The following is a 27349-nucleotide window of genomic DNA, read 5'->3' as shown; positions in this document are numbered from 1 at the left end:
GAGAGAGAGAGGGAGAGAGAGAGGGAGAGAGAGAGGGAGAGAGAGAGGGAGAGAGAGAGGGAGAGAGAGAGGGAGAGAGAGAGGGAGAGAGAGAGGGAGAGAGAGAGGGAGAGAGAGAGAGCGAGAGAGAGGGAGAGAGAGAGAGAGAGGGAGAGTGAGAGAGAGAGAGAGAGAGAGGGAGAAGGAGAGAGTCTGCCTTTGGAAGCCACGGCGTACGAGCGAAGGAATTATACGGAGTCGAGAAAGAATCTGGCCGCATTCGGTCGGTCGGCGTGAGCGAGCCGCGTATGCAGAGGTACGCACAATTCCAGCCGATGTATTCATAGGAAAGCAGAGAAATGCACTTAAAGAGGTCGGTCGCTCCCGTTTAGAAGTCCCTCTCTCTACCCTCAACGGAGCATGGCTCCGCTCCGTTGAGGGCGACGGCGCAGCTTCATAGCAGTCTCGCCGCAATGCACTGATACGGAACGTGAGAGCGCGCCGATTTCCTCTAATTGCTCACGCTATATTCTTGGCTATGCATCATTTCTCCCAGTGTCAGTGACCATGATATAATGTGGCGAGAGAGTTAAATAGAAAAAATCGCATCCATCTGAAATAATCTAAGCTGAGATGATGAGGCTCTACTTTGTGAAAATTCACGTAATCGCTGAATCAATAACTTGGTACATTTTCACTCGAAAAAATTTACGATAATTATAGCGGTTTGGATGCATAAGCGGCGTCATCATATCGGTATTAGTATAATGAATATTCGTATGAAACAATACCAAGATTATTTTTTCAGTAGTCTAGTCTTTATTCATCAATCAAATAGTTCTTATCCTACTTACCTATATCTAAATCTATATGTAAATCTATACCTACTTACCTATATCCTACTTATCTTACCTATAAAGTGCTAAGCGCGTGTGGCAAGAATTGAAATAATATGCGTCTTATTTATTACTATTCATTACTACTCATCGGCATGCATTCCATGCATGCATGCATTGAGATTTTTTCATCCGGTAAGTCATCAGATATTACGATAACCTACTGGTTTTAGGTGTTTTTCGGTAGACATTAATCATTAGGCTTTGTTAAATCTGAATAATAATTGCTCACATTATAAGAACTATATTTGGCTCAACTGTATATCCAATTTTTTAGAAGATAAGATAAAAAATATTTGCTAAAAATTGTTTTAAGGATTTAATTTAAGATTTACTAATGCTTTTTAGAAAAGAAACTTAAGAAGAAGGACTTTTGAATTAAGAAGCTTTTCCGCTCACAACTGGATCACTGTTATGCATCTAGAATGTCAAGTTCCTCATACTGGTGATCCTAAGTATATTTATTTTCTATCTCAAGTATTTTTATCAGGCTAACAATATAATTTAATTAAAATAATTGTAGTAACTCGCCGTCACTGTATTAGAATTTTGGGAATTCGATGCCTCACTACTCTGTGGCAGAATGGGAATGAATATCTGCTTTACGATCCAGTTATTGTAAACTGAGAATACAAAATGAATGATTTCTGATATTCAGCAGGCCTCAACTCGCAATAAATGCCTATCCCAGAACCTCGTTTTCTTATCTCATCTGCTTTTTTACGCTACAAAAGAAAATATGTAAAAAGTGTTTTACAGAATGACAAAAACACCATAGTCGAATAAAAGCTGATGAAGTTAAATTGACACATTGGAAACCAAACAATCTGCAGGAAATAACTAAGGCAGATAAGGTTAGCGAAGAAGAGTTGGAAGGAGACCTTGAATGTTACGTGCGGCAAATGGAAAATTCATATGCTGTGCGAATGCATTTTTACAGGTAATCATAGTGGTTAGAATTATTTAAGTTGACCCGGAAACGTAGACTAGAAGACTTGGAAAAGGATAGTCAATTACTAGGACAATTTAAGTTAAACTCAAAATAATTGTAAATTATTATGTGCATAATTAGCAAAATATTCAGTCTATAACTGTTTATTTTTATGAAAATTCAGTTATTTACGTGAAGGAGAAAATAAAACGTACATATCTACGGAGACTCATTAAAATAATTCTTCTGTTATTCTTCTATGTCATTGAAAAAGCCCGTAGTGCCTGTTCTGAGCACTTGTTTGTCTTTTTTGGCTATTAAGGTAGCCCTCAGCTGGCTATTTTTATTTTTATAATACTACATTTTTTTATATACGTGCTCTTGTATCGAATATATTGCCAATTAAAAACAAATACAAAAGTTGCCGACAATTAGCCAATGCAATCTAAACCATAAGCTAGTGATGTGGGTCAAAAATGTGGCGTAAGGAATAAATATAACATAACCCCATAGCCAAACGGTGTTACGTAATTTTAGGCTAAAAGAAATTTTTTTCAATTAACGAGTGAATTATATTTTGGTCCGAAGGAATGAAATAATAACGAAGAAATCACAAAAAACTACACGAATAACTTTAAAAAAGTGCAATTTATACTATGATAATAAACAATACCCAAGGTGAGTCAAATTATTAGAAATATTATCCGGTGAGAATATTAAGCCGGCAAAAGACAATTCCAAAAAGGGTGTGTGCTAATTTAACGAACAGGTAAGAAACTTTTTTCATTGGAAATCGAATGACTAAAATGCATGCGGATTTGTTTATGAGCCTGAACGCAACTACTCCGAAAAGAAAGGTTAAGTGAGATAAGAAGTTTCAAAAATTATTGGAAAAACAATGAAGCTGCGAAGTGTTGGAAACGCGCCACATAACTTATTCTCTTGTTTTTTCGCCGCAATAAAAATGTCTTCGATTCTTTAGAGCGACTCATACCGCTGCCATTTCAAAAATACTTGTTATTAGGTAACGGCAAATTGATGCATTTTTAACAGATTGTACTCGTTGTCGGATAACATTGCAACTTTCAAATGGCGTGTAAAATATCCTAAAATGTTTAACTAGGCGGGAAAAGTTAAACGATGAGACTAAAACCTGGCTATCAAATTCAGCTGCTCTATTTTTACGTGAGATATAGTCACACTGGTGTCCTTTCGGAAGACACGCCATTCCATGAGCCTCGAAAAGATGGTCTAATGGAGAGATGCTCCGAAATTAAAAAAAAAATTAACTAAGTTCTTTCATCGTCCAAATTCAAATTGAATTATTATTCGAAGAAAACATTTGAATTCCTAAGTGTATAATTATTATGCTAAGGTAAAGAGTTTAACAGATGCTCATCCCTATAGGCCACCAATGAAATATATACAACGTGAAAAAAGCATTGCTATAAAATAATTACCCAGTAAATAAGTTAATCTCTTTTAAATAAAATTTGTATCAGAATGTTTTGAATTTCTGTGATTTTTTTCAAATTTAATAACTAAAGGCAGTTTTATCAGATTTAGATGGTGATAGTATAAGTTACATTTTCTTCACCCTAAGTACCTCGTGAGGAATGTCATTCACGCTTACTTGACTTGAAAGACTGCGCTAGAAAATTAATTTTCAGTAAACTATTACGTTTATTAATGAAGAACAAAAATACGTAAATTGTTTTTTTTCAGTTAATGAACATGAATTTCCACAAAGTTGAGCCAGAAACCATCGAAAACTATTACGTATTTTTTTCCAATCAGTGACAATTATCTAAATAAAATTACACCATGAAAACTCGTCTGGGAAAAATATTTTAGCTTTGGGTTTATTATTTGACTTATTTTCTACCTGAATATTCCTTTATGTTTCCCTTTGCGTTAAACTGCTCTGAAAGTTCATGGATATTAAAGTATATGTACAGGCATACATTGGAACGTGTTTTGATGCCTAACGTTAAATATCTGCACGTCACACAGCTGTTAGTCATGCTTCATAACCAAGAGTCAGATGTTAAAAAATACCGTGAAGTATTCGAAGTACTAAATTCGCGGCACATTCCGCGTAGTAATTAGAATAGCAAAATTGGTATCGATCATATACATATATATATATATATATATATATATATATATATATATATATATATATATATATATATATATATATGTTTCCTGGCTAGACGCCGGCAGGCAAGGAGGGGAAATGACAAGACTTCATTAACTACATCATCATTCATCGCTTTTTTGACAGCTCATTGGTGAACATGGAAAGTGCGTCACCGTGCCTTAAATTTCATGGCCCAAACTAATAAAGGACATCCTTAGGGATACATTAGCCTACGATATAGAAATACGTATGCTGACTCAACGCGCTGGAGTATGCTGATGAATAGACACTTTCTCAAACTCGAACTGTCGTCAATGTCATTTGTACTCGAGGGTCCAATGAATCACCCACTCGTTCATTTAATAACAATCGTCGGGCTGTGTTAAACTTGAGGAGATGTTGTTTCCCACTGGTCATATTGTAGAGGTCAGTGGTAGACTGTCTCAGACAGCAGGCGCTACGGAAACAGAGAAATACGAGTAATTAGAATCAAATGCCATTGAAGAGGAATATATCACGCCAGAAAGAATCGCGCACGCGACACACTGCACTACACTGCACGCCCCTCCTCCAACCACAATGCATACTTATATTCCGCATCAGATTTTTAATATTGGTTGCACGGAGAAGACACGATTCGTGCGATTTTTTAATTGCGGCGAAGGAAAAATATGTAATTGCGACTTTAATATTCAAAATGCAAACGCGAGGAGTTTTATTTCCTTTTTATTTTATTTCAATTCGCTTTTTTTTATTAAGCGGTAGAATGCGCGAAGACACGAGCATTGTGAGGAGAAAGAGGAGGAAGATTAGAGGGGGAGGGAGGGGGTGTTGTGTGCGGGGGGGAAGGGAGGGAGAGTGGGGAAGCGAGCACGGTGGAGTCGCAGAGAGAGAGAGAGGAGCCGTGTGTGTGCGCGAGGGGGGAGGGAGGGGGCGGTGTGTGGTGAGAAGGGAGAGAGGGTTGATCGGGAGAGGATTACTAGCAAAAGTGGCGACCCTGGGGGGGTGGGGGGTAGTGGGAAAGGGAGGCTGGCAGGTGCAAGGAAGGGCCCCCCCCCGTGTGAGTGCGCGAAAGGTTAGGGGAGCGCGTGCGGGGGGCGGTCGGGCTCAGAAGAGGCGGAGGAGAGAGAGAGGAAGGCAATGTGGATGAAAGGAACCAGCTAAGAATGCACTCGAGGCGGGAATGAAAGCGCACCATACGGGGCCGCGGGTTGGGTGGTTGGGAAGAGTAGGGGGGGGAGGCGGGGGCTAAAGTGGGCGGATGAGGAGGGGGTGACGTGGCAGGTGGGGGATCTTGTGGAATGCACGGCGGAGGGGAGGTGGGGGCGTGGCCAGAGAGGGAGGACGGAGGGGCGTAATGAAGGGAGCGGGTGAAGGGGGAGGGATGGGAGACGATTGGTGAAGTGCACCTGCATAGCGGTTATGACAAGGAGCGAGGGGGTGAAAAGGGGGGGAGGCGAGAGGGGGAATGGGGGGGAAGGGGGTGAAGGAGGAGGAGGGGGGGCCTTTTGTCGCACATGTCTCCATCCACGAGGCTAAATAAATACGGTGGGCAAAAATTGTTTAATGCTTTTCGTCCTGGGGTATATATTTCAGTTTTTTTTAACGCTTAATAAACCACCTCTCCGTTGAAGCGTCCCGTGTATTCCGCCGCGAGATGCAAAAGCGCTTTCCCCTCCCTCCATCTCTCCCCTCGCGAGGACCACCTCGTCGAGTGCCTTTGATGGCGTGGCCATTTGAGGGGACGGCCGGGCTATTGACCCGATTAGAAGGCGGCGGCGGCAACTTTAGCGGGGAGGTGTGGGTGGGCCCCGAGGCAGCATGGGACGAGAGGGACCCGCCCTGCTTCTCTCGGGGTTCCGAGGGAAAGATGATGATGTCCGGGAGAGAGCGGGCCCCGGGGTGGTGTGTTTTCCCGAGGAGGTTGCCTCCCTCCTCGTCCTTCATCGTCAGGTTTGACTGGCAATTCGGAGCGCTCATTACCTTCTGCTGCCCCGGCTATGTTCTAAATCGGTTCATCGAGCAAGATACTGCCGATTACTGCCACCGTTACTCTTAACGCAAGGTGGATCCGTCCGATAACTAATGGGCCGTATGCTTGCTCCCTACTTAAGCTGCGGATGTCACGTCGGTGTACGATATCTCTGGTCATGCCGAGGCATTACGGCGGTGCGAAGTGACCTAGAATGCGGCGCAGCAGGGCGACCTGATGGCTGACTGTGAAGTATTTGCCACTTAAGACTTTTTACACTTCATACACAGGTGATGAGATCTCAAGGCTACTCATTTACTTTGAAAGTGAAGAACTGCCAAATTTTAATTGTTTGATATAATTTCGAAAGCTTTAAATAACTGTATTTTTCCTATCGAGAATAATTCATGTATCTAACCCTCCGTACTTAGGTAGATAACAAGTATACGTGATGTACGAAAATGTGTGTACTACCCTGTCCAATAAATATGCGGACTGAGACCATAAATACTTCAATTTGAAAAATGTAGTCTTCATCGATTTTAGCCCCTTCAAGTTACTCTCCATTCGTAGGCTATGCACTTATTCCATCTTCATTTTCACTTTTTAAAGCACCCTTGGAAGCCCTCGGCAATTAGGATTTTTAGTTTTCTCGTCGTTTCTTGCTTTGTTGTGTCCACATCTTCCCAGTGATGTCCCCTCATCACGTTTTTGCATTTTGGGAATAGGAAAAAGTCGCAGGGGGCGAGATCTGGCGAATAAGGAGGATGATCAAGGATGGTGAGTACATGCCCCTTGTAATTATTTTATGCCAAACAGTTTGAAAACTCCTACCCAGAAGGACGCATGTATTTCGTAGTGTAGCTTTTTTGTTTTTTTATCCATGACCAATACTTTTTTGGGAATTGGACAGACCGGAAAATACTGCCTACCATTCCTAGCCACGCCCATATATAAGCAACCGGTCTATCGCGAGGATGAATTCATTTCTGCCGCAATTCGGAATGACTTATTTTGGATAATCATATTCACAATTTTTCAATAAATAGCGAGAAGACTGAAAAATAAAATAGCGACGACGATCCTCCATACATAATTATATGTACTATCTTCACAAAGTGTCAAAAGTATATCCCGTTGTTATGTGTAAATATATTCTTAAAGCAAAAAAAGAAAATTTTTGAATTCGTTATAGCAATGAACGTTTTCTAAATTTAATTAGCCAATAGCCCGGGCAGCTTAATAGAAGAAAATATAATTAAGAAATAGAGGAAGGAAACAATTGACTCTTACGAAGAAATAACGCTCGCAATTTCTACTAAGCGAGTAGATGAAGCTTTGGCTTTAGTTTGTTAAACTTTTGGGAACAATTCAACTGATGATCAATCAATTTATTCTACTCAAAACATTAGAACCTTATCGAAAGGCAGAAGAAGCAATGACATCTAACATTTAATGGAGGTATTAGCAGTTTTCAAACTCTCCAACCTGATTACAGAGCGCAGTAAACGGCGTTGAACCTTGAATAGTACTAATAGCAATAACATTACGAATAAGAAGCGAGTATAATTTTTAAAATTCTCTTTAGAAGGAATGTTTTGCTCTTCTGACAACGTATTGCATAAAAATGTTAATGTAGTACAACTCAATCATTTCATTTTATTTCAATTAAATTTTCAGACTGCGAGTCAATTATTTCACACAATTTTCAGGGCAAAAAAACGATTTCGTTGTAATTCTGCATGGACGTGGTCAAAGGGATCGTCAGTCCGACAAGTACTGGAAATGAATAACTGGTAAAAATAATTATCATTACTTCTGATACGTAAATTTGGCCATGTGGCGATTACACAAAAAAATTACTGGAGCGTACTTCTTGACAGCCGAAGGAAGGCGGGTGACGGGGGACAACTGTAATACTGGATAGAACCTTAGGAATGAGGGATGAAAAATTTAATTAACCCTAAGTGATCATTAGTGCATAAGGAGCGGACTTGAATTTTTTTAACTTAGCTATGCTAAGCGGGTGACAGAGCGGCAGTTATGGAAGAGAGAACGTAGACCACGTGCGACTCCACAGAAAGAAAAAATTGGGAACATACCTTGGGGTTAACAACTCCTAATATGAGAGAGCGTATAACTCAGTGATGCATATAGGAAATGTTAGTTACCAGAGAGTTTCATTTAAGAAAATGGCTCTCATGAGGAAACAAATAAAAACGAAGATATCATGGGTTAATAATCATCATAACTATTTCCGAATCCAAATATTAGTACACGCAAGTATACCCAAGGAATATACGCGAAGTAAGAGGAAGACAATAATTAAACTAAATTAAGGTAAACTTCATGAAAACTGATGGAATGTTAAGTGGATGGTAGAAAGTTGATGTAATACCATTTACCTATATTGTAATTACTTTCCAAATCGTCATTTGTTTCAAATTATGTTTTTCCATATTATTAGTAGTGCTTGTTATTGGGCCAAAATTATCTTTATCAAAGTCGCGTTTTGTAGTCTGCAAAATGAAGCTTTCTATACATATATTGTTACCTAAAAGGTTCTTTCATTTTTTTCTCAACTCTTTCTGAACCCCCTTACGTAAACTTCGTAATACTCTTCATTGCTCTAATAGTTATTATGTTTTTCGAGCTATATGCCCTTACGATATAGCATCTTCATTTATTGCGGTCGAGAATTCTCAGTCTGAAAGTTTTACATGCGGTTGCATTCATCTTAGCAGTGGTTTCTGCTATTACTACTTCCCTAATACCCTTTCATTTGAATTTTATTTTCTCCACTTTCATTCCTCTTCTCAACACACTGTTCAAATTTTCTTATTTATTCTCTCTTCGATCTTCCAAATATTCTCACTTCTTCGATCTTTACCATTCTCATTCTTCTATCCATAGAAATGTATGAGTCATAGGCATACACAATTTAATTTCTTACTCCTCACTTCCGATTCATTAGCGAAGTAATTCATTTTTAATTTAAATATTCTTATTCCAGTTTCTTACCCTTATTCCCTTATTAACTCTCTTGAGTGTTAACTTACTATTCATGACAACTTTTGGCCATCCAAATTTGCTAAATTCACAGGAAACTGTGAGAATCGTATTCTTCTCCAGAATGAACTGTGCCTGCCTTATAGAGAAATACATTTTCCAATCAAATATATGGAATTGTGTATGTTCATTTAATACTTCTAAACCAGACTCATCAATTTGAATTTCAATGGAAATATGAAAGTTTTCTAAGCTAAAGTATATCCATATAAATTGCCAGAAGCTCTTAAAGTTGCAAATTATTATAGAAAAAAGAATTACTACCACAAACCATCAAACGTTTTCAGTAAAATTTTCAATTGGAATACAATAATTTTCAATTCAGAGAAACAATTAAAATTTTAAGTGAGCTCGATATGCATTTTTGATACTTAAGCTCCTTCATATGCTTGTTCACAAATTTATTTGGCTATTATAATGCCATTAAATGTTGATCAATAATCATTTATCCTGTTATATTTAGCCAAGATAAAGTAATTTAACTGCTTTTAATTCTCAGGTAGCACGTCTTCACCGTCAAATTTTCAGTCTTAAGATTAGGTTTTATATTAATCATTGAAATTAGCGATTTTAGATGATATAATGACGACTTTTTGGTTGACTTGCATGAAATATTACTGTTCATCTAACCGAAAACACCTGTAACTCTGAGGTACATGAGTGGAACTTCATTTTTCAATATAACGGACAATGACTGATTTTTATTGCCGATGTCTCTTCCGTCAAAAATTCCTGTCGTACGTTTATTTCACCAGAATTCCTTATATTGTATATAATAGCTTTGGTCTAATCAAAAAGCTAAATCGGGTTTGCACCAATTATTGAAATAAAATATTCATTGTTAGTTTTTTAATGACTTGTTGAATGACAGGAAGAGGTTGAGACTGATTAGATATTATAAAATTGCAAATATACTTCTATAAGAAATAGCATGGGGAACTAACGCTTTCCCTGCCGCAGGAATATCGAAAACCAGCATAAAATGTCCATTTAATTTGAAATTTTACGTGACCGCATTCATTAGGTGACATTTCCACTCCAGCCAAATAATACGATTTTCATTAAGTTCTGAAATGAGCATTAAATTTTATGCCTGATCATTTATATTCGCTAAATGCATTGGCAAATTATTTAGGCCCTAATTATGAACCAGTCACTCAAAAGTGCATGGCAAAGGGCACAAGAAATAATGTAAAGTCATGTAGATAGTGAATGAAAGGATTAAGAGTGGAGATCTCTATAAATTACGGCTATCCCTATTAATTCGCACAAAAATGGATTAATATAATACATAAAACTAACCAAGCTAAAGCTTGATACCCTAAAAGTTAGATAAAATTTTTGGGCCACTGGTCCTAAAATGGACAACAGTTTTACCCTATCCGCTTTAATTTGGGGAAACAGCATAACCGTAATATTGCTGTTTACATTAGCCGTAAGCCTTGAATAAGTTTTTATGATGTTATTTCTTCAATTATTGATTTAATATAATACCTATTGAATAAAAATATAAAGTAAAAAAAATTACCAAACAAGTTTATCCCAAACTCATATTATAATATAATTATTTCAATATGCTTCTGTTATTATGTCAGCATAATTGTTAAATGTTCAGTAAAAATTAACCTATTCATTGTTTTGTCTTTTACGCTACGATATGAAAATCCCAAACCGTGAAAGTACAAAGTAACTTGATTCCTTATGAAAAATCATTTATCTCGTGAGTCCCTTCCAATGTTATCCAATGATTTCATTGACTATGACATGGAACACAGTCATTCTAAACTTCAAAGAAATATATTTGACAGCAGCACAAATCATTGGTTCCTAGTAGTGCGTTTTATGCAACACTGGCAAAGAGAGCCGCTAGTAACGTTTAATAGAGTATTTTTAAGAACCTTTTTATAATGAAGGCATCATTTCAAAGAAAATATAACATCCCGTCATTTGAATCGCCTCTGACGTTACATTATGTATTTTTTTTTAAGTAACTGTGAAAGGTATTGCGGGAATGGCTAATTACCACTCAGCCACGAATTGTGTAGCAAATGGAATGAGCGACCAAAGTAAATAGGCCACGGTGAATGAGCGCCTCTTTACAGTCTACAAGGATGGCTGAAGTGGTCCGTGGGATCCAAAAATTGCGAAATGGTGCCATAAACAACAGCTGCATGGGCGAGGGATTTACGGGTCATGGTTTTTCATCTCTTTCACGGCGCATTACTCGCCGCAAATGTGCCACGACATCCCGTAGGATGAAACTGCAGAAGGGCGCAGGCGTGGGGCCTCTCCTCCCGAAATAGACCAGTATCACCCTGCTCCCCTACGCCCCAGCCCCCCCCCCAAGGATAACCTCGCTATGACGCCCTTCGACACGCGTCATGGCAGGGGCAGGCGGCAATGCCCTCCCGGCCCCCGCATATTCTCCTCCAGTGCCGGAAGTCAAATCGCTCGCAAAATAGCTTGCGAGCGACAGACTGAACACAGTTATCTTTTGAGAGTTTTCAAAGACTTAAGCTTACCAAGAAAAAACTACCAACAGGCATTAACACCTTAACTTATGATACCTAGTATTGAAAAAATATTGAAATATCAGGTTATGCTTTTCCTCGCGTCACCATAAAAAGGTCCTTAGTGATATAGAAGGCACCTGGACTAAATTCTTGTGCCATGGTGTTCATTAAAAAATCATATTTCAACTCTAATGAAAAAGTCGTTCAGAATAAACACAAGAATCTGATTGAAGAAATGACATCAGGTCACTTACGGAAGTTAACATTGGACACTTGAGGACCAAGTAATCACACTGCCATGCGTAATGTCAAGAATTTTGATTGAATTGAATGCTTAGATTCTGCGAAAAGCTGCGACATTTTAACTTAAACCCACAATGTTGTGGTGCAGTATGATGGTTCAAAAAACTGAGGGAAAAAATCTTAGGCTGGATTAATTGAAATCAGAAAATATGCTGGTATTCATTAAAAGAAAGGACGGACCTGATTTTTTTACCATTGACTCCATCGAAACCACCCATTTTCGTAAAAATTAGTTGACTTACTTGTGGACAGACAAGAAATTAATATGGTGAGCCTAATTAAGTATCCACTAAAGGATTTCTTATTTATCTAAAGTTTGATTGCCTTCTTTCTCGCTCGTGCATTCTCCGAGGCCTCAACCACCTTGACACTTATTCGACATGTGCCACTGTAATTGATAGGCTACGTCTTTCACTGAAGTGGCCCGTGAGTTATCATGTCAAATTCAAACTAATATGGTAAGTTAAACGCTACGGAATACGTTAATTTCCTATTACCATATTATAAAAAAATGCAAAGACATATCTCCGTGTATAAATGAAAATGAAAAACCAATTACCTAAAAGTATTTCTCAGATATAATAGGATTCAATTTTTATGTTTTCGTTATTTGCTGAGCTATTGATGCAAAAAATTGGATTTGGGACTCGAGTGGTTTGAATCATTCTCCGCGTGGTTTTTAAAATGGTTTTTTGAGACTTTAAATAGAAATATAAAGGACAATCGAAAAGTTAAAAACTTTCATATTCTTTAACAATCTTTAAAGCCTATGGTAAATGGCATAATGAAAAGTTCAATTTATGGAGAAATGAATTAATTATTTCGTTCGAGGCAGTAGTGAATTACCATTAAGGAAATATATGTGTATACATATGTATATATATTTATATAAATAAATACACATGTATATATACATGTATATATATATATATGTATATATATATATATATATATATATATATATATATATATATATATATAAACAAGAATCCTCTACGATTATCTACTTCCAGGGTTAATTCAGAGTTACAATTATACAAAAATCCTAAGATTTAAACGAAAAAAAGAATGAGGAGCATTTATTATTAAGCATGGAAGAATACAAAAAAATAGAATTGCCGTGGTAATTAATTAAGGAGCGTATGAAATCTCACATACATACACCAGACTTTCATTGCGTAGTTTTAAAGGCAACTTTGGGGGTCGTGAAAACTCTTTTGGGAGAAGGTTAAGAGTTAGAAAAAAGATTAAGTATGCAGCTTAACTTGGTGTAGAACATAGGACGATAAAGGCATTAAAGCCATAGAGTGGAAGGTAATGCCTTTGACTCCAATCCCATAGACTAGGCCTGTGATTAAAATTTTCTCCATTCGATATTAAATAACTTTTACACGTTCTCTCAACCGAAACAGAAATGTGCGTGGCTATGACATACTCGTAAGAGCTACTACAAATCTGCTCCAAGTCGTTGCTATATGATTACAACTTACCGTGGCCTTAGCTTTCATGGCTTTTTAAGAGTATATTCTCGAAAAAATCATACTTTCGCTGCAAATGTTCTTCCAAGGACTAATGAAGATTTTTGAAAACTTTTAATAAAAAAATTCACACTCATTCATTTTTAGAAAGGCACCTCACCTAACGCTATCGAAACACGTTATCGGTTTTCAAAATACACACATCATTGAGGTAGGGGAACCGGTCCTTTCCCCTGCGCCACAATATGTGTGTCACGATTAAAAAATAACTGCGAGTGTACTTAGGAAAGACGCAACCAATTCACCTTAGGAACTGTTATCGAAACACCTAATGTTATACCATCACTGTTGCAACTATGACATATATATATATATATATATATATATATATATATATATATATATATATATATATATATAATGTGTATAACACTTAGCACTAGTGGACACAGACAAAAACACAGAAACACACAAAAAAAGAGACTCACTATTTTTCGAATTTTCGGTGGTCGTTGCCACCTTTATCAAGGAAGAGATGGTCAGTTCTGTTCCTCTCTTCCTTGATAAAGGTGGCAACGACCACCGAAAATTCGAAAAATAGTGAGTCTCTTTTTTTGTGTGTTTCTGTGTTTTTGTCTGTGTCCACTAGTGTTAAGTGTTATACATTATTATTCACGTCCGTGAGACTTTCAAAAAGTGTTATATATATATATATATATATATATATATATATATATATACCATACCATGACTATTGCAAATAGATCAAATAAATCTGGAATGATGTAATAAAAGATCATGTCTCAAAACCCACCACATGTCTCCAAGCGGATCGGAGGGTGTACTGGACATGAAGATGTGACCAAGTTCTCTTAAAAATAATATGGATTCAATTATTTGGTCGGGAGCATTCCTTCATGCACGCAGTTCACCATAGATGAAAATGCAATTTGTGAAGTCAAATCAGGCTATATATTTTTGCAAATAATTTACGGAGGGTTCCTTAAAATATTCCTAAAGTTTATTAAGTAAATAAATAAAGGCGTATTATTGAGGGAATTACAGAGACGAATTTCTTAAATGAATGAATAAAAGGTTTGATTTTTGGTAAACTTATAATATAAGAGAAATAAACACTGAAAAATAATATTAGGTATTGTAATATTAGATTAGGCAGTAAACGAATGTTTCCACTGTCCTCTTTAATTCCAATAAAAGATCAGATATTTAAACAGCTAATTTGCCCATGGCTTTTTTTCCAGATGAACCAGCTTCGAAATTAGATTTTAAAGAATCTATCTATCTATTGATAGTTGATATTGAAAAAGTAAATGAAAATCAGTAAATTAAATCAATAAAATAAATAATGTGTAGTTTTGTGCTCTATGAACTGAGCATATTAAAATTGGCCGTTAATAACCGTAGAAAAGCTTCGTTTCTCGAAATTAATATTAATTAGCCGTAAAATTAAGTGATTTTCAGGAATCCACAAAAATAGAATTGACAGATCAAATTCTTGTGGCATAAATAATTAATTATATGATTAAGTATTTGGGAAGTTTTAGTCTATTAGGCAGAGCGATTGGGTATTGAACGGAGGCTTCGATTCCAGTTGATACCTCTAGGAACCCTTGACTTTACTCAAGCTGGGCCAGTTCTTAAGAACTACTGATTACTTTTGGCAATGATGAAGATTTTAATTATTTTGTTTCCACAATGTAATCAAATCATCATCATTTATTAAACAATCACAAATTAAATTACCACACAATGTAGTTTATGCAAATTACCATTTGCAAGCGAGAATTTTGACTATATTTATTAATGAGAGTGGTTATTATTTAGTGTTCATTATGTCTAATCTTCGTTGATTTCATAAATTTATCGACTTTACAGTATAATAAGTCTATCAATTTGGTGTGTAACTGTAGCATTTCGGTGACAGGTATTGCTTCACAGCGCCAGTGTAAGCGCTTACACAGATATATATACACACACACAGATATATATATATATATATATATATATATATATATATATATATATATATATATATATATATATATATATATATATATATATATAAATAAATATAAATATATATATATATGTGTGTGTGTGTATAAAAATTTGAATATATTATGAAAACATGATCAAAATAACCAATGCCCGACTTCCCACTGAAATCCTAGATCGCTTTAATCGAAGTAATGTTTTCATTTGGCATATTTTTAGATCATTTATTTTTCTCAAAAATGATAGGTTTCCAGGCACCAAATATAGTGGATTTCAGAGAAATTTGCAAGTATTTGATTAACAATCTTTCAGGAGTAAGCCCTGCGATCGCCCATCTCCTGCGATTTTACTATTCCCATGAACACTACGTATCTTATCATATATATTACTTAAAAGTTCTTCTTAAAGAAATTTTCTTCAGAATAAACTTCCTCTTCCGTTCTAAAATGTAGTTATTCACCATGATTTTATTTGTTAATTTTATGTTATTTCTTGTGCCTGGAGTGCTGTTCTAGTGAGGTTGAAGAAAGGCAAGAGTCGGAAATATAGACAGGAATATAGTGGCTTCTCCTAATCTTTTCTCTCTGATCGTATCATCATCATCATTATTTTACCTTAATTCTGCTACCACAACAAAGATTACCGTATGCACAAATTGTAGTTGAGATATATTTTGGTGGAAGTATTGCCGCATATCTGTTTCATTTCAAAAGTAAAACTGGTCCATTATAGAGATAAAGAATATATACCTCTACCTTGAGAAATCGCATCTTGGGGACTTAGAAAAACGTCAGTAGATTTCAAACGACTTTACTTCGGTTGGACCGGTTTCATCACATTCGCGACAGTTTTCTACTTGACTATAATCTATTCTTTATACATTTTATGCAATTATACTGCGAAAATAGGAAAATAATGTATGATATTCTGTTTCACGTTCGAACAAATAGCTGATAGTGAAATCTTGTTTCAACATTGAACTCGCAAAGAGTAGGAAGCCAAGTGAACTTTCGACAGTATTTGGTATTGTAAAACATTTACAAGTACCATCCATCAGTACAAAGGTTGATTAGGGGGTTGTATGAGTAAGAAGGGCCTCAGTAGGATGTGGCAGATGGTGACCATTAGAGGACGAGGGATTCATTGAGAAAGTGAAACTAACCACGTTGATGAGCTGCACGAATGCGAGGCCAAAGCGAACGTCCACCTTCTGCGTCATGTTCTGCACGGGTCGGATGAGCTTGTTGTAGCCACGGAAGAGGTCTCGGACGAGGCGCTCCTCGTCCTCCGAGCATCGACCTGGAAGGAGAAGAAAGAAGGGATATGGGGTCAAGTTGGTTGGATTCACAGGCAACAGGAAATCACACAGCTCCAACAAACACTTATACAAACAGCAATAACGTAAGGGAGTTATTATTAATTATAAGTGGTTATCAATCTTACCATTCCTATATTTATTACGGTACACTCCTATCCAAGAAATTACCAATAAGACAGCATAATCAAACCATTCTTAAATCATTCGGTTTGTTGGTTTTTTCCCAAATTTTTTTCTCATTACCAAGTTAAGTTTTATTATTTAATCCCGAGAAAAATAATTTTGCTTTTAGAAATCATTGAAAAGAAATGAAAATAAGTTCTATAAAACAGATGACTTAAATACGTGATATACGAGTTTATTAATTATTTCAGTTTCATTAGGTAAAAAGTTATGAAGTCATGTTATTGTCATTTAGTCTTGAGCCTCAATGTATATCAGACTGAGAATCTCCAACAGCTGCCCTTGAAGGGAAATATGATAGCAGTAACTCTTACGAATCGCGTAACTAATTTTGAAATTATTAATTTGGATGAGAAGTCTTGAAAAAATTCTTCGGTTGCATTTTATTTCAGTTTGATTTATTTAAAAACCGCAATTATTAACTGCCGCGATAATATATGATGGTTCGCTATTGTTAATTAATATTTTTTTATTTTAACAAGATTTTATTCTAGTTTACTCTGCTTGAATAACTAAGATTAAAAAGTTTTACTTTGACCCAGATATTCTAAAAAGAAAAACCTAGTTCAACCCTGTCGGGAAGTTTAACTTCTATCTTGATTGCCCAGTTTAAATGCCACCACTATGTGCATGAAACAGCTAACTTGCAGCAAAGAGTGCAACTATTTGGGAATCAACGCTTGCGACCTAAAACAAATTACGTGGGCAAGAAGTATCTTTCTAAACTGTTGACGATGCAGTGCATTGCATGGGGAAAATTTTTCGGTGCCGGGTAGAATTCCACAGCACAATTTGGCCGAGTGGAATTTCTACTTGCAACTTTCAACTTAAGTTGAGTTCAAGTCATCTGATTGCTGAACCCGCTATATTCTCTAAACTTATATAGCTTCGAGGGTCGCCCCTCGGAGGTCTGCAGGATAGCATGCAGCTGCAATTCATGTAATCGGCGGGAACGACGGTGTTATAACACTTTTATAAGTTTACATCAATAGTAGATTTTCAGGTAAAAAACCTTGATGCTTAGCCACTACACATCTAGCAACATTCATATTAATTCCGAATTCATTTACTAACCTAGCATATATTATATGTATTTAGGTCATTATAAAACTTTAAAAGATGGATGGAACGACCATTCTCCACATATTTTCAGCAATTGCACCATAAACCCTAGTGATATTTCAAATAGCATGCCAGCTATAAGAAAGATGAGAATAATTCGACATACTTTTGATTGAACATTTTCCTGATCTTATTCAGTTGTGATTATAATTGTTTGAGAATTCTTACTTCCACCAAAATTGATTATAATTGGCGATGAATATCATAATATTTAATAGTAAATGCCTTATTAATAAATCAACCAATAGGAACGCTATAGTTGTTTTACTTAATGAGCGTGTTATGTAAGATTTACGAGAATGAATTGGCTAAGTTTTATAGTTAACGTGAACTAAATTCATATAGTTTAAGTTAATGGGTATGACTACCGGAAAAAAGCCATTGTAATATTACTTTTAAAAATTTTCAGAGGTTTTCTAAGAACTTAATATGGCATTAGTCATTGGTGTAAGATTAAATGTACGATAAATAAATCAGCCCAATTGCACTAAATTGTTTTCGTCGACCAGCGATGGGTACATCCTAAAGATTATGCAACCAGTCAAATCAGCGATGGCCTGCGTGTGGAGAGAATTCCAGTCGATCATCGACGAGTCAACTACTCAATGCCCCTCTCACAATTTCGATGGCAATTCTGACCCTACTCTCTTTCTTCCCTAGCATCTCCCATTTCTTATATATGGGTTGTTCTCATTATTGCATGGATTTCCTTCGGATCATTCATCTTGAGAAGCTCGAGATGGGCAATTCATTAATATGCCGCGCCATCTTTTTTAGACAAGGATTTCACGCCTATAGAGAAAATAATTATCAATCTACTATTAATATTATTGAATATATTACATTTTATTTTAAATAATTTACCAGTTACCATAAAGAATAATTCTTACCTATTAGTATGGTTCTGAAATATGTTTGTGATTTAATTATTAAAGTATGATAAAGTATGATATTAGAAAGATATTTCGAAATGTATTTATTATAAAAAAGGCAGAAATATAAATATTTTTCAAAAATAAAATGTAGCGTATATTCAGGGAATAAAAATTGTGTATTTTTTACTTAAATATCACGCAAATGAGATTCTCAGTACCATTTAACACTCGTGTGGTTAAAAATTTTGTTACCTTGTAGATTCCGCATCTTCGTCTACATATTTTCTCTTTCTGGATTAGTGAAGTAGATAAAACTGACATCCTAATTTTTTTCCAGGAAATTTTAAGTTCAAATATAATTATTTCATTTTTTTGCCACACTTCCATCATTTATTTTCCTTTTTCTTAAGTGCGTAAGTGCATCCAAAGTAAATGTGCATCCGTTTGCTTCAGGGGACATATCTACATTATTCTCCATGCTTCAAAAATATTCGTAATGATATGTCGAGATGCTGATGCTTCTAATTTCACCCTTATATATATTTAATTTATCAATGTTAATAGTTTAATGAGTTTTGATCTCTGTCATATTCATCTAAAATATTTTCAAATGAAATCAAGCAAATGAATGCTCATGCTATTGAAATAAATCTTTACTTTACAACTATTCAGATGAAAGGTAGCTCCGAAAAAAATTGGAAAAGTATAATAAATCGCAGTATGTGTGCAGTGTATTAAATTTGAGTTAATTTTAAATGTTTATAATAGTAGTAATGGATGGAAGCATTGCAAAAATTACAACATTTAAAAAAAATTTCTCTGGATACAAAATGGCATAACGTGGTTGCTTCGATCACCAGGAAAGGTGGCGCAAAAAAAACACACACTTCGAGTTCGGCAGCTCCTGAAATTATTTCAAAATCATATCTTCATTTTTATGAGATCTGAGTTTTTAGACAACCGAGTTGCTGATATTTTCAAAATCTTTATAAACTCTACTCTTCAGGTTCGTTTCAGGAAAGCGTATGAAATTTTTATGCGATAAGGAAATCGTATTTTTGGAATTTGGAGAATATTTCCACCGCCACTCTATACTCCCTCAATGTGACAATACTCCCTTTCATTAAGTCAATTTAATGCCTATGGTGTGTTTCCTTCTAGCATTATCCATATTAATATCAACCTATTCCTGATCATTACCGTATGTTGTATGGCACAAATGATATCTAGATTAAACCAAAGAAGTATATAACACAAAAGTCCATTAATTGGTTTCTATATTCCTAGTATTATTACTCTCAACCCTCATTGCTAGAACTCATATCTTAGGTTTCTCGTAATATATATATATATATATATATATATATATATATATATATATATAATATATATATATATGTATATATATATATATATATATATATATATATATATATATATATATATATATATATATATGTATAAAGTTTTCTATTATACCCCATAAATGTATGTAAATTGGAACTATAACATAGTAGTGCAGTTGTTCAAACATTAAAACATACATTTTATATGTGTATACCTAATATTGCCTTAGGTAGACAGAAAAAGTTCGTATCTTACGATTCCCGTGTCTTGACTTACTTAAATCTGTGTTGGCCACTCATTCATACTCATTCGCGTTCAATCTTAAAACCTGTTTTTATTACCCGAGTAACTAGGTCAAATCGAAGTTAAATGCAAAAAGAGAGCATTAATCTGTTCACTTCTTTCCATCACCCACGTCCCTATATCTATCCATCCTGGACCCCTTCCCCCCTCCCGTCCCCCACACTTTCACTCTTCCTCCGTCTTTCCCTCCTCCGGCCCCCCTCCCTCCACCCCTCCCTCCTCCCTCTCATCGCCCGCACCCAGCCCACTTCACCCTCCTCGTTTGGGGCGTGGCAGCCCTACAGTATCGATCACTCTACGGCTGAGATATATAGCTTCGTGGCATTAGATAGCTTCTCTATATTGTCCTCACTTCATGTTTTTCTTAAACTTATTAAGAATGCTGAAAGCATTGATGTGGCCGCCGTCATTGCGGGTGTCCGCATGAATACCGGTGATCCTCTGTTGTTCGACCGCATATCCTAAACTGTTTTATGAGAATTCTCCTTCCTCATTTTCATTAAACGATTATGCACTCCACTCCTCATGCTTAATCAACTCTCTCCTTTTTTATTCACCGCAATATCAACGGCAACGTTACTTGGGTGAGCTTGGCGGAAAAAAACTATGATTGCTTAGCATTTTCCCGCAGCATGAGTACACTGCGGAATCGGACCAAGCTCATCCGAAGACATTGAAAAGCAGTCGAGACTGATTGTGTGAAAGTTAGCAAAAAGATCTGGGACACTCATAAGGAATATTGCCGTGAACGGTCATTTTATTTATCTTGGTCAAGAATTTTTTCATTTCAGAAAGAGCAATACATATGCGTCGATAAAGTTAGAAAGTTATGAAAAACTAATATCAGCAAACTAAATTTTTTTCCAAAAAAAAGCATTCACAAACAATTTTTTATGTCACCTAATATTGAGTTACAGTCGTCACATGAACAACCTATTTTTAAACTTCAATTTTTTCACATGCCTAAATGTAAATGTACAGTAATATATTTTATCATTTGTTCAATGGAATTTTAAGTTGCGTTCCATTACATGTTATCAAAAAAATTAGTGCTCATGGGTTAGGAATGCTATAACTATCGTCATCAAGTGGAATGCGGTGAAAATGATGAAATATGCTCTCTTTGCAAAGTAACTGACTAATGTGTTACCTTCGTTTCTGTAGAAAAACTATTTATATTATTTAACGAACATTTAGTCCTTCTATGAACTTATTTTTTTTCGTTTTAATCAGAAAAACTGGAAGGTGTAATCGGTGTCAGATGAAACTTGTCTGAAATATTTCTGTATGCGGATGCGTGGTTAAATACATTTAATTTTAAAAGCGATAATGTAGCGTCATCATTCGGTACGGTAGACATCCGATACTGTGGAGATCATTCTTTAATTTCAATCCTTTAATACTTAGAGGTAACAAATAGTTATCGAAGCCATGGTCCCTGCCCTGCGTTACCTTATTTCACATAATTGCAATTATGTGAAATGAGTGCAAGTATAGCTTTTATCATCATAGTAAGAGTATAATCAATATATGTAGTAATGTATGCACATAAAAATGAATGATATTTTATCATTGAAATTATTTACTCAAAATTAATATTATTTTCCATAATAAAAATTAAACTAATATTTTAGAATATTTAACATTGAGCGTGTATACAACGCACATACACAACCAAGTATAAATAAAGACGCTCAGATATTAGAAATTTTTCGCGAATGAGTGAAATTGAGAACTTGTAGTTTAAAAAACAACTATAACGAATCAAGTAAGGTTATATAAATATAAATTGACATAACGTACTTGTAAATGCTGTTTGAGTGAACTCGTTATTTTCTCCATATAGTTTTAAATTTGAAATCATAGTTTTTCCTTACATTTTATGTTCTTCCGGGACAATAAATAAACAATATCCGAGCTCTTATGTTCAAAGAATATATTTTTGTCGAATTTTTTCTATCAGTTTACTGATAATATCATTTTGTCACACATTAGACATAATCAGTAAACAATAGGCACGTATTTAATTTTGATGTCACGTTTTCAAAAACAAAATAGTTCGCTCTGCCCTAAAAACGGCTGAGTAATAACATCAAATATCCCTCAAAGTGATTTACTCTCGGAAGTTAAGATAGTACAAATTATTTTATGTGAAAAAATTCACGTGGTTTATAGCACTATGTGGAACTAGAACTTAGATAGAGAGAAATAGACCAGCTAAGAATAAGAATTGAACTATTGAAGCGAAAACAGAAGATGGAGGTGCCGAATGGAAATAAAAATGAGAAAGTGCTCAAAAGAACTAAAGAGAAAAAAGGTATTTTCCATATATGAAGCAGAGCACGACAACGTAAATTTGACACATTTTGAGGTGACGGATTTGTTAATAATGTAAACAAAGTGAAGGTCAATAGATCTGAAGATCACATTCACAGTTTCTTATCATACCTTAGGCTTGATTGGAAAATGAAAACTCCTCCGTAAAACTTCCGTTTTCTGCATTGAAAACATGCTATTCGAATGGGAAACTACGTTCATTGCACATACAAATTTGCCAAAAAATTCGTTAAAACTCGCGCACCAAATTTTAATAATCGTGAACAACCACTTTTTAAAATAAAATTCAAAATTTCCAGATAAAACAATCTAAATATAATCCAAAAAGAGATATAGACAAAAATTATTTGTTTATTTATGTAAAAAAATGTTAATCTAAGAAAAGGCTGATCGATTCTCTGACGTTTTTCAAGAGGTTGATTCATTAGATAAGGAAAAAGTGGGAAATATATTAGGTTCAAGAAAATAAATTACCTTAAATACGATTTAATTTGAATGAATATAATTTTTTTATAAATTCCATTAATATAATAATACCTTAATGTGCTCATAGCGTAAAATTTATTCCGCAAGATAATAATATCCATGTTTTCACATGGACCTATTTGGCCAACTTTATCTAAGGAAATTAGACAATAGTCCACGATATGCATACATTATTAAAACGAGAACAAGATAAGATAGCAAACACCAAACTTAAATGAGAACAATTCAATATTTTGTGAACAAAAAGGTTTTAATTTAGGTTCGTTGGCTGCTATAATGACAAAAGGTGGCATTCGTACAATTAGGCTAGAAAATAAATGATATCCTTGTTTACGACTCCTTGTTCCGACTAAGTTTTCTCAGATATATATGTTATTTTCTTTACAGACACATAAAATAGAATAATTGAAAAGATTAAAGTAATAAGAAATAGCTGAAAAGTTAGGGAAGAGTATTAAATTGTTGGTGCATGATAAAAAATAATTAACAAGTATTTAGTCAAGTCAAAATACGCACGATATGAAAAAAGACAAACTATCGTTTGGATACTGAGAGAGACTGCCTAAACACCTTTATCCAAACAAATATTTAATTGAGCTTAATTTAACTCACCGTTTTATTTTTTGTTAAATCTAATTTTATTGCGAAAAGAAACATATAAAACAATACTCTATGCAAAAACGCATAAAACTTGAGCTTGTACCACGGTGGTCATTAAAAACATTAACGTTTGTGAAAATTTGAATGAGAATTAGCAATTTAAAGTTGCATTATTTTAAAAAAGTTTCATCAAAATTTTTAAAATGCGATACATTTTAATATTTTCACGGATTTTTCGATGTTACGACAAAATACATTAAAAATGCCTTCCTGAATTACATGTAAAACTTTACGCGCTCACTGTTACCAAAATAGTAAGAAATTATATATTATTGTAATAAATATATTAATTTAATCATAGATTATTAGCCCATGTGGTGGCGGTATAACGAGACTCGACGGATACATTACCCGGCTGAATAAATTTTCACAGAGTTCATGAAAGTTAAAATAAAACTTAAGTATCCCATTCAGAATTGCAATGGTGTCTTCAAAGTCACGGAAAATGAATGCCCTCATCACAAGCACGGTGTAGTGGACCGTGGGAGCAGACGTGACACTCCTTTATAAAAGACAAATCATTTTATATCGGTACGCGGGAAAAATGTCTACAATTAGTTGGATATTCCAAAATACCGCAAAGCCCTTACCTTTGCCTTCATTTTAATTGACAGTCAGCATTGAATACATAGTGCGTATCTCAAAAGGAGTACACGCTTAAAATATCATAAAATATAACGAAAAGTATAGAAGAGTTAATATATATTCAACCCCATAAATAGAAACTGTCACGCCAAAGAATTTGAAGACATCTAAGTCATAGTGACAAGTGGATATTTAAAAGTTTTGTCGAAAGTTATTTATAAAGGATTAGCGGGAGAACTTATTTTTGCCGCAAGTATATTATATGCAAATTACATGAATTTTTGATAAATGACGATGTAAAAACATCTTCAATAATTGAAACGCTTGGCATTTAATTTTTTGCCGGATTTCCTGACGGTTGAATAATTGAAGAAGTAAATTTGAGAGAAATATCAAAAAATTACATTTAGTATAACCGCATCTTTATTCAAACAATAATTATTTCTAAATTTTCCTTAACTGCTTTATATATAAGTCTTGACAAATATTATGCGAGCTTAATTTAATACAGCGGTGAAAGTAAAGCGGTTGTTGCTCTTCTTAAAGTCAAATTCAAATATTATCTTTCTCTATCTACGTGTATACACGTTTTTTATTGTAATGATGTTTAAGTTTTTTCTGTTCTCCTCTTCGCTACGTCATAATTTGCGATTTTAAATTAGCTCAGTAAGTATATCTTGGAAAATATTAGATTTTATTATTTCCATTATTTTATTAAAAACCAGAAAAATATGACCATGTTACAAAAAAGGAACGTTTGCCTATCATAATAATTTTTGTCTATGCTAAATCCGAGAAAACAGATTTAAAAATTAGTTTCTTAGTCAATTCTGAAAACACCAACATTAACTTGATATTCCTCACTATAAAAATTGCGGGAAAAACGCCCATTAAAACAATAATGGCGGCTATTTAGATTAGATCACACTTGAATTCATTAAACTTCTACTTTCATACTAAGTTAGAGATCTATCATTTCTACCTTGCTCCTGTTTACTGCTTCGTTTAAAGGGCCGCATAAACTAACGCCCATTCAGTCAAGACTGTCTTAGCGCCTGCCCCACACCCCCAAGATCCCCGCCCGACTCTCAATTTTGCAATTGGGTCAATACAAGCAGGCTTTAGGCTCTCCTCTGGCGACAAACTCACGGCATTATTTCCCGAAGACATGACCATTCTACGGGCATAGTTTAAGCGTCGACGCGGTCGGACATCATTTTGTTCAGTTACTCCAGGAGCTGAATCGCCCCCCCCCCGTCTTCCACCCCCTCCTTCTTCCCCCACCCACGTGTAGCCGCAATAAAAAGGGTTCGTCACCGAACACCGAGCAAATGTTCCAGTTTAGTCTGCATTTTAATGCGTTTCCCCGGTAAAGAGATACAAGCACTTCTCCTCCCCCCCCTCCCCCACCATTACCACGTCCGCCCCAATATCGCATGGCGACGCCCACGGGCCGGCAGACACTGCACCGCAAGTCCCTTCGACGAGGTGGACCCGGGCCGTACGGAAATTGAAAATATCCGTCAACTCCCTCTACACCATCCATTCCCCCTCCTATCTCCCCCACCCCCCCCCACACACACACGCCCCCGAAAGTCCTCCGCCCCTCCGCCGCTCCGTCCTTCCGAGCCGGCCACCCGAGGGGAATCGAACCGCAACGCTTTAGTGGTGGGTATTGAGGAATCCAAAACCAGGGCCGCCCGGCCGACCCACCCACCCCCTCACCCCCCATTGGCCCCCTGCAGCACCCCCTCTCTCACCCACCACAGGCAGCGGGGAGGCGGTTGTCGGGGGGGGGGGGAGGAGGAAGAGGATGCGTTGGTGGGATAATTTCGGGGCAAGCAAAAAGCGTGATGTATGAGAGTGGAGATTAGTTGTAAAGATGGGCGGGGTGGGGTCAAGGCGGGGTGGTCGTCACGGGGGATGGGCTGCCGCGGGAAGTGGAGGAGGGCGTGGGTGTGAGGGGGCAGTGACTGTGTGTGTGCGTGAGTTTTGTATGTGGGACGTCGGCGGGGTTAAGGAGGGACCGGGCGATGCGCGCGCACACCCCGGTGGCGCGGCGTGGCGTGGCGCGGAGGCGAGGCGCGCCCTCCGACGGGGAGGGAGGGAGGGAGGGAGTGGGGGTGTGTGTGTGTGTGTGTGTGTGGCGTCGTCGTCACGGGGCGAGGGGTAGGGTGCGAGCGGGAGCGCGTTTGGCACACAGGGCGGCGGCGGAGACCCCTGCCGCCGCTGCCGGGCTGCTCTCCAGAGTCTGTGTGCGCGTGCGTGCGTGTGTGTGTGTGTTGGACACCGTAAGGATAAGAGAGGTGGACCGGGGATGTTTGGCGGGGGGGGGGCGCTGTTGGGGCGAGGTCGGTCGGGGCTGCTGGGAAGAGCGTTATCGCGAGCGGGAGGGAGGGAGAGAGGATGCAAAGTGGCGGAGGGAAGATGGGAAGAGTGCTTCTCAAAAACAATAATTTATTCAGGCCAAATTTAACAACATCTCAGGAACTCCTCTTTCTAACCCGATGGCGCATATGTGCGCGCGCCCGTGTGGCCATGCGAGAGCGTGTTTGCGGATTACCCGAGGGAGGAGAAGGGTTGGAGAGGGTGGGTGTTTGGGGGAAGGGGGTGCACGAGAGAGGGTTGGTGGGGGGGAGGAGGGCGTCAAACGCTTTACATTTTCCGCAAAATTTCCTCTCTAAACCTATCCGTTGACGTTCAAACATTTTCGGGCAACCCGGAATAGTATCTGAGAGGGTGTGCATCAAATCACGAGTTGGGAGTAAAGCAAAGAGGCCACTCTGAACTGCCCGCTCGCGGATCACATAGATAAACATGGATGACAAATCTC

General features: G+C 36.7%; 1 protein-coding gene across 1 annotated transcript in view; it reads right to left on the bottom strand.

Annotated features, from left to right (window-relative positions):
• Nucleotides 1-27349, bottom strand: part of nAChRbeta1 (nicotinic acetylcholine receptor beta1) — a 218237-nt gene that overhangs the window by 95686 nt on the left and 95202 nt on the right. Inside the window, exon 2 of the mRNA XM_071584697.1 lies at nt 16463-16599. Within this exon, the coding sequence (XP_071440798.1) occupies nt 16463-16599 (137 nt within the window). The remainder of the gene's footprint in view (nt 1-16462; nt 16600-27349) is intronic.

This window comes from Hetaerina americana, unplaced genomic scaffold (genome assembly GCF_022747635.1).
Source record: "Hetaerina americana unplaced genomic scaffold, ioHetAmer1.1.p SCAF_1, whole genome shotgun sequence".
Taxonomy (NCBI): domain Eukaryota; kingdom Metazoa; phylum Arthropoda; class Insecta; order Odonata; family Calopterygidae; genus Hetaerina; species Hetaerina americana.
The sequence above is the reverse complement of the archived record's forward strand: the minus strand, read 5'-3'. Positions and strand labels throughout refer to the sequence as shown.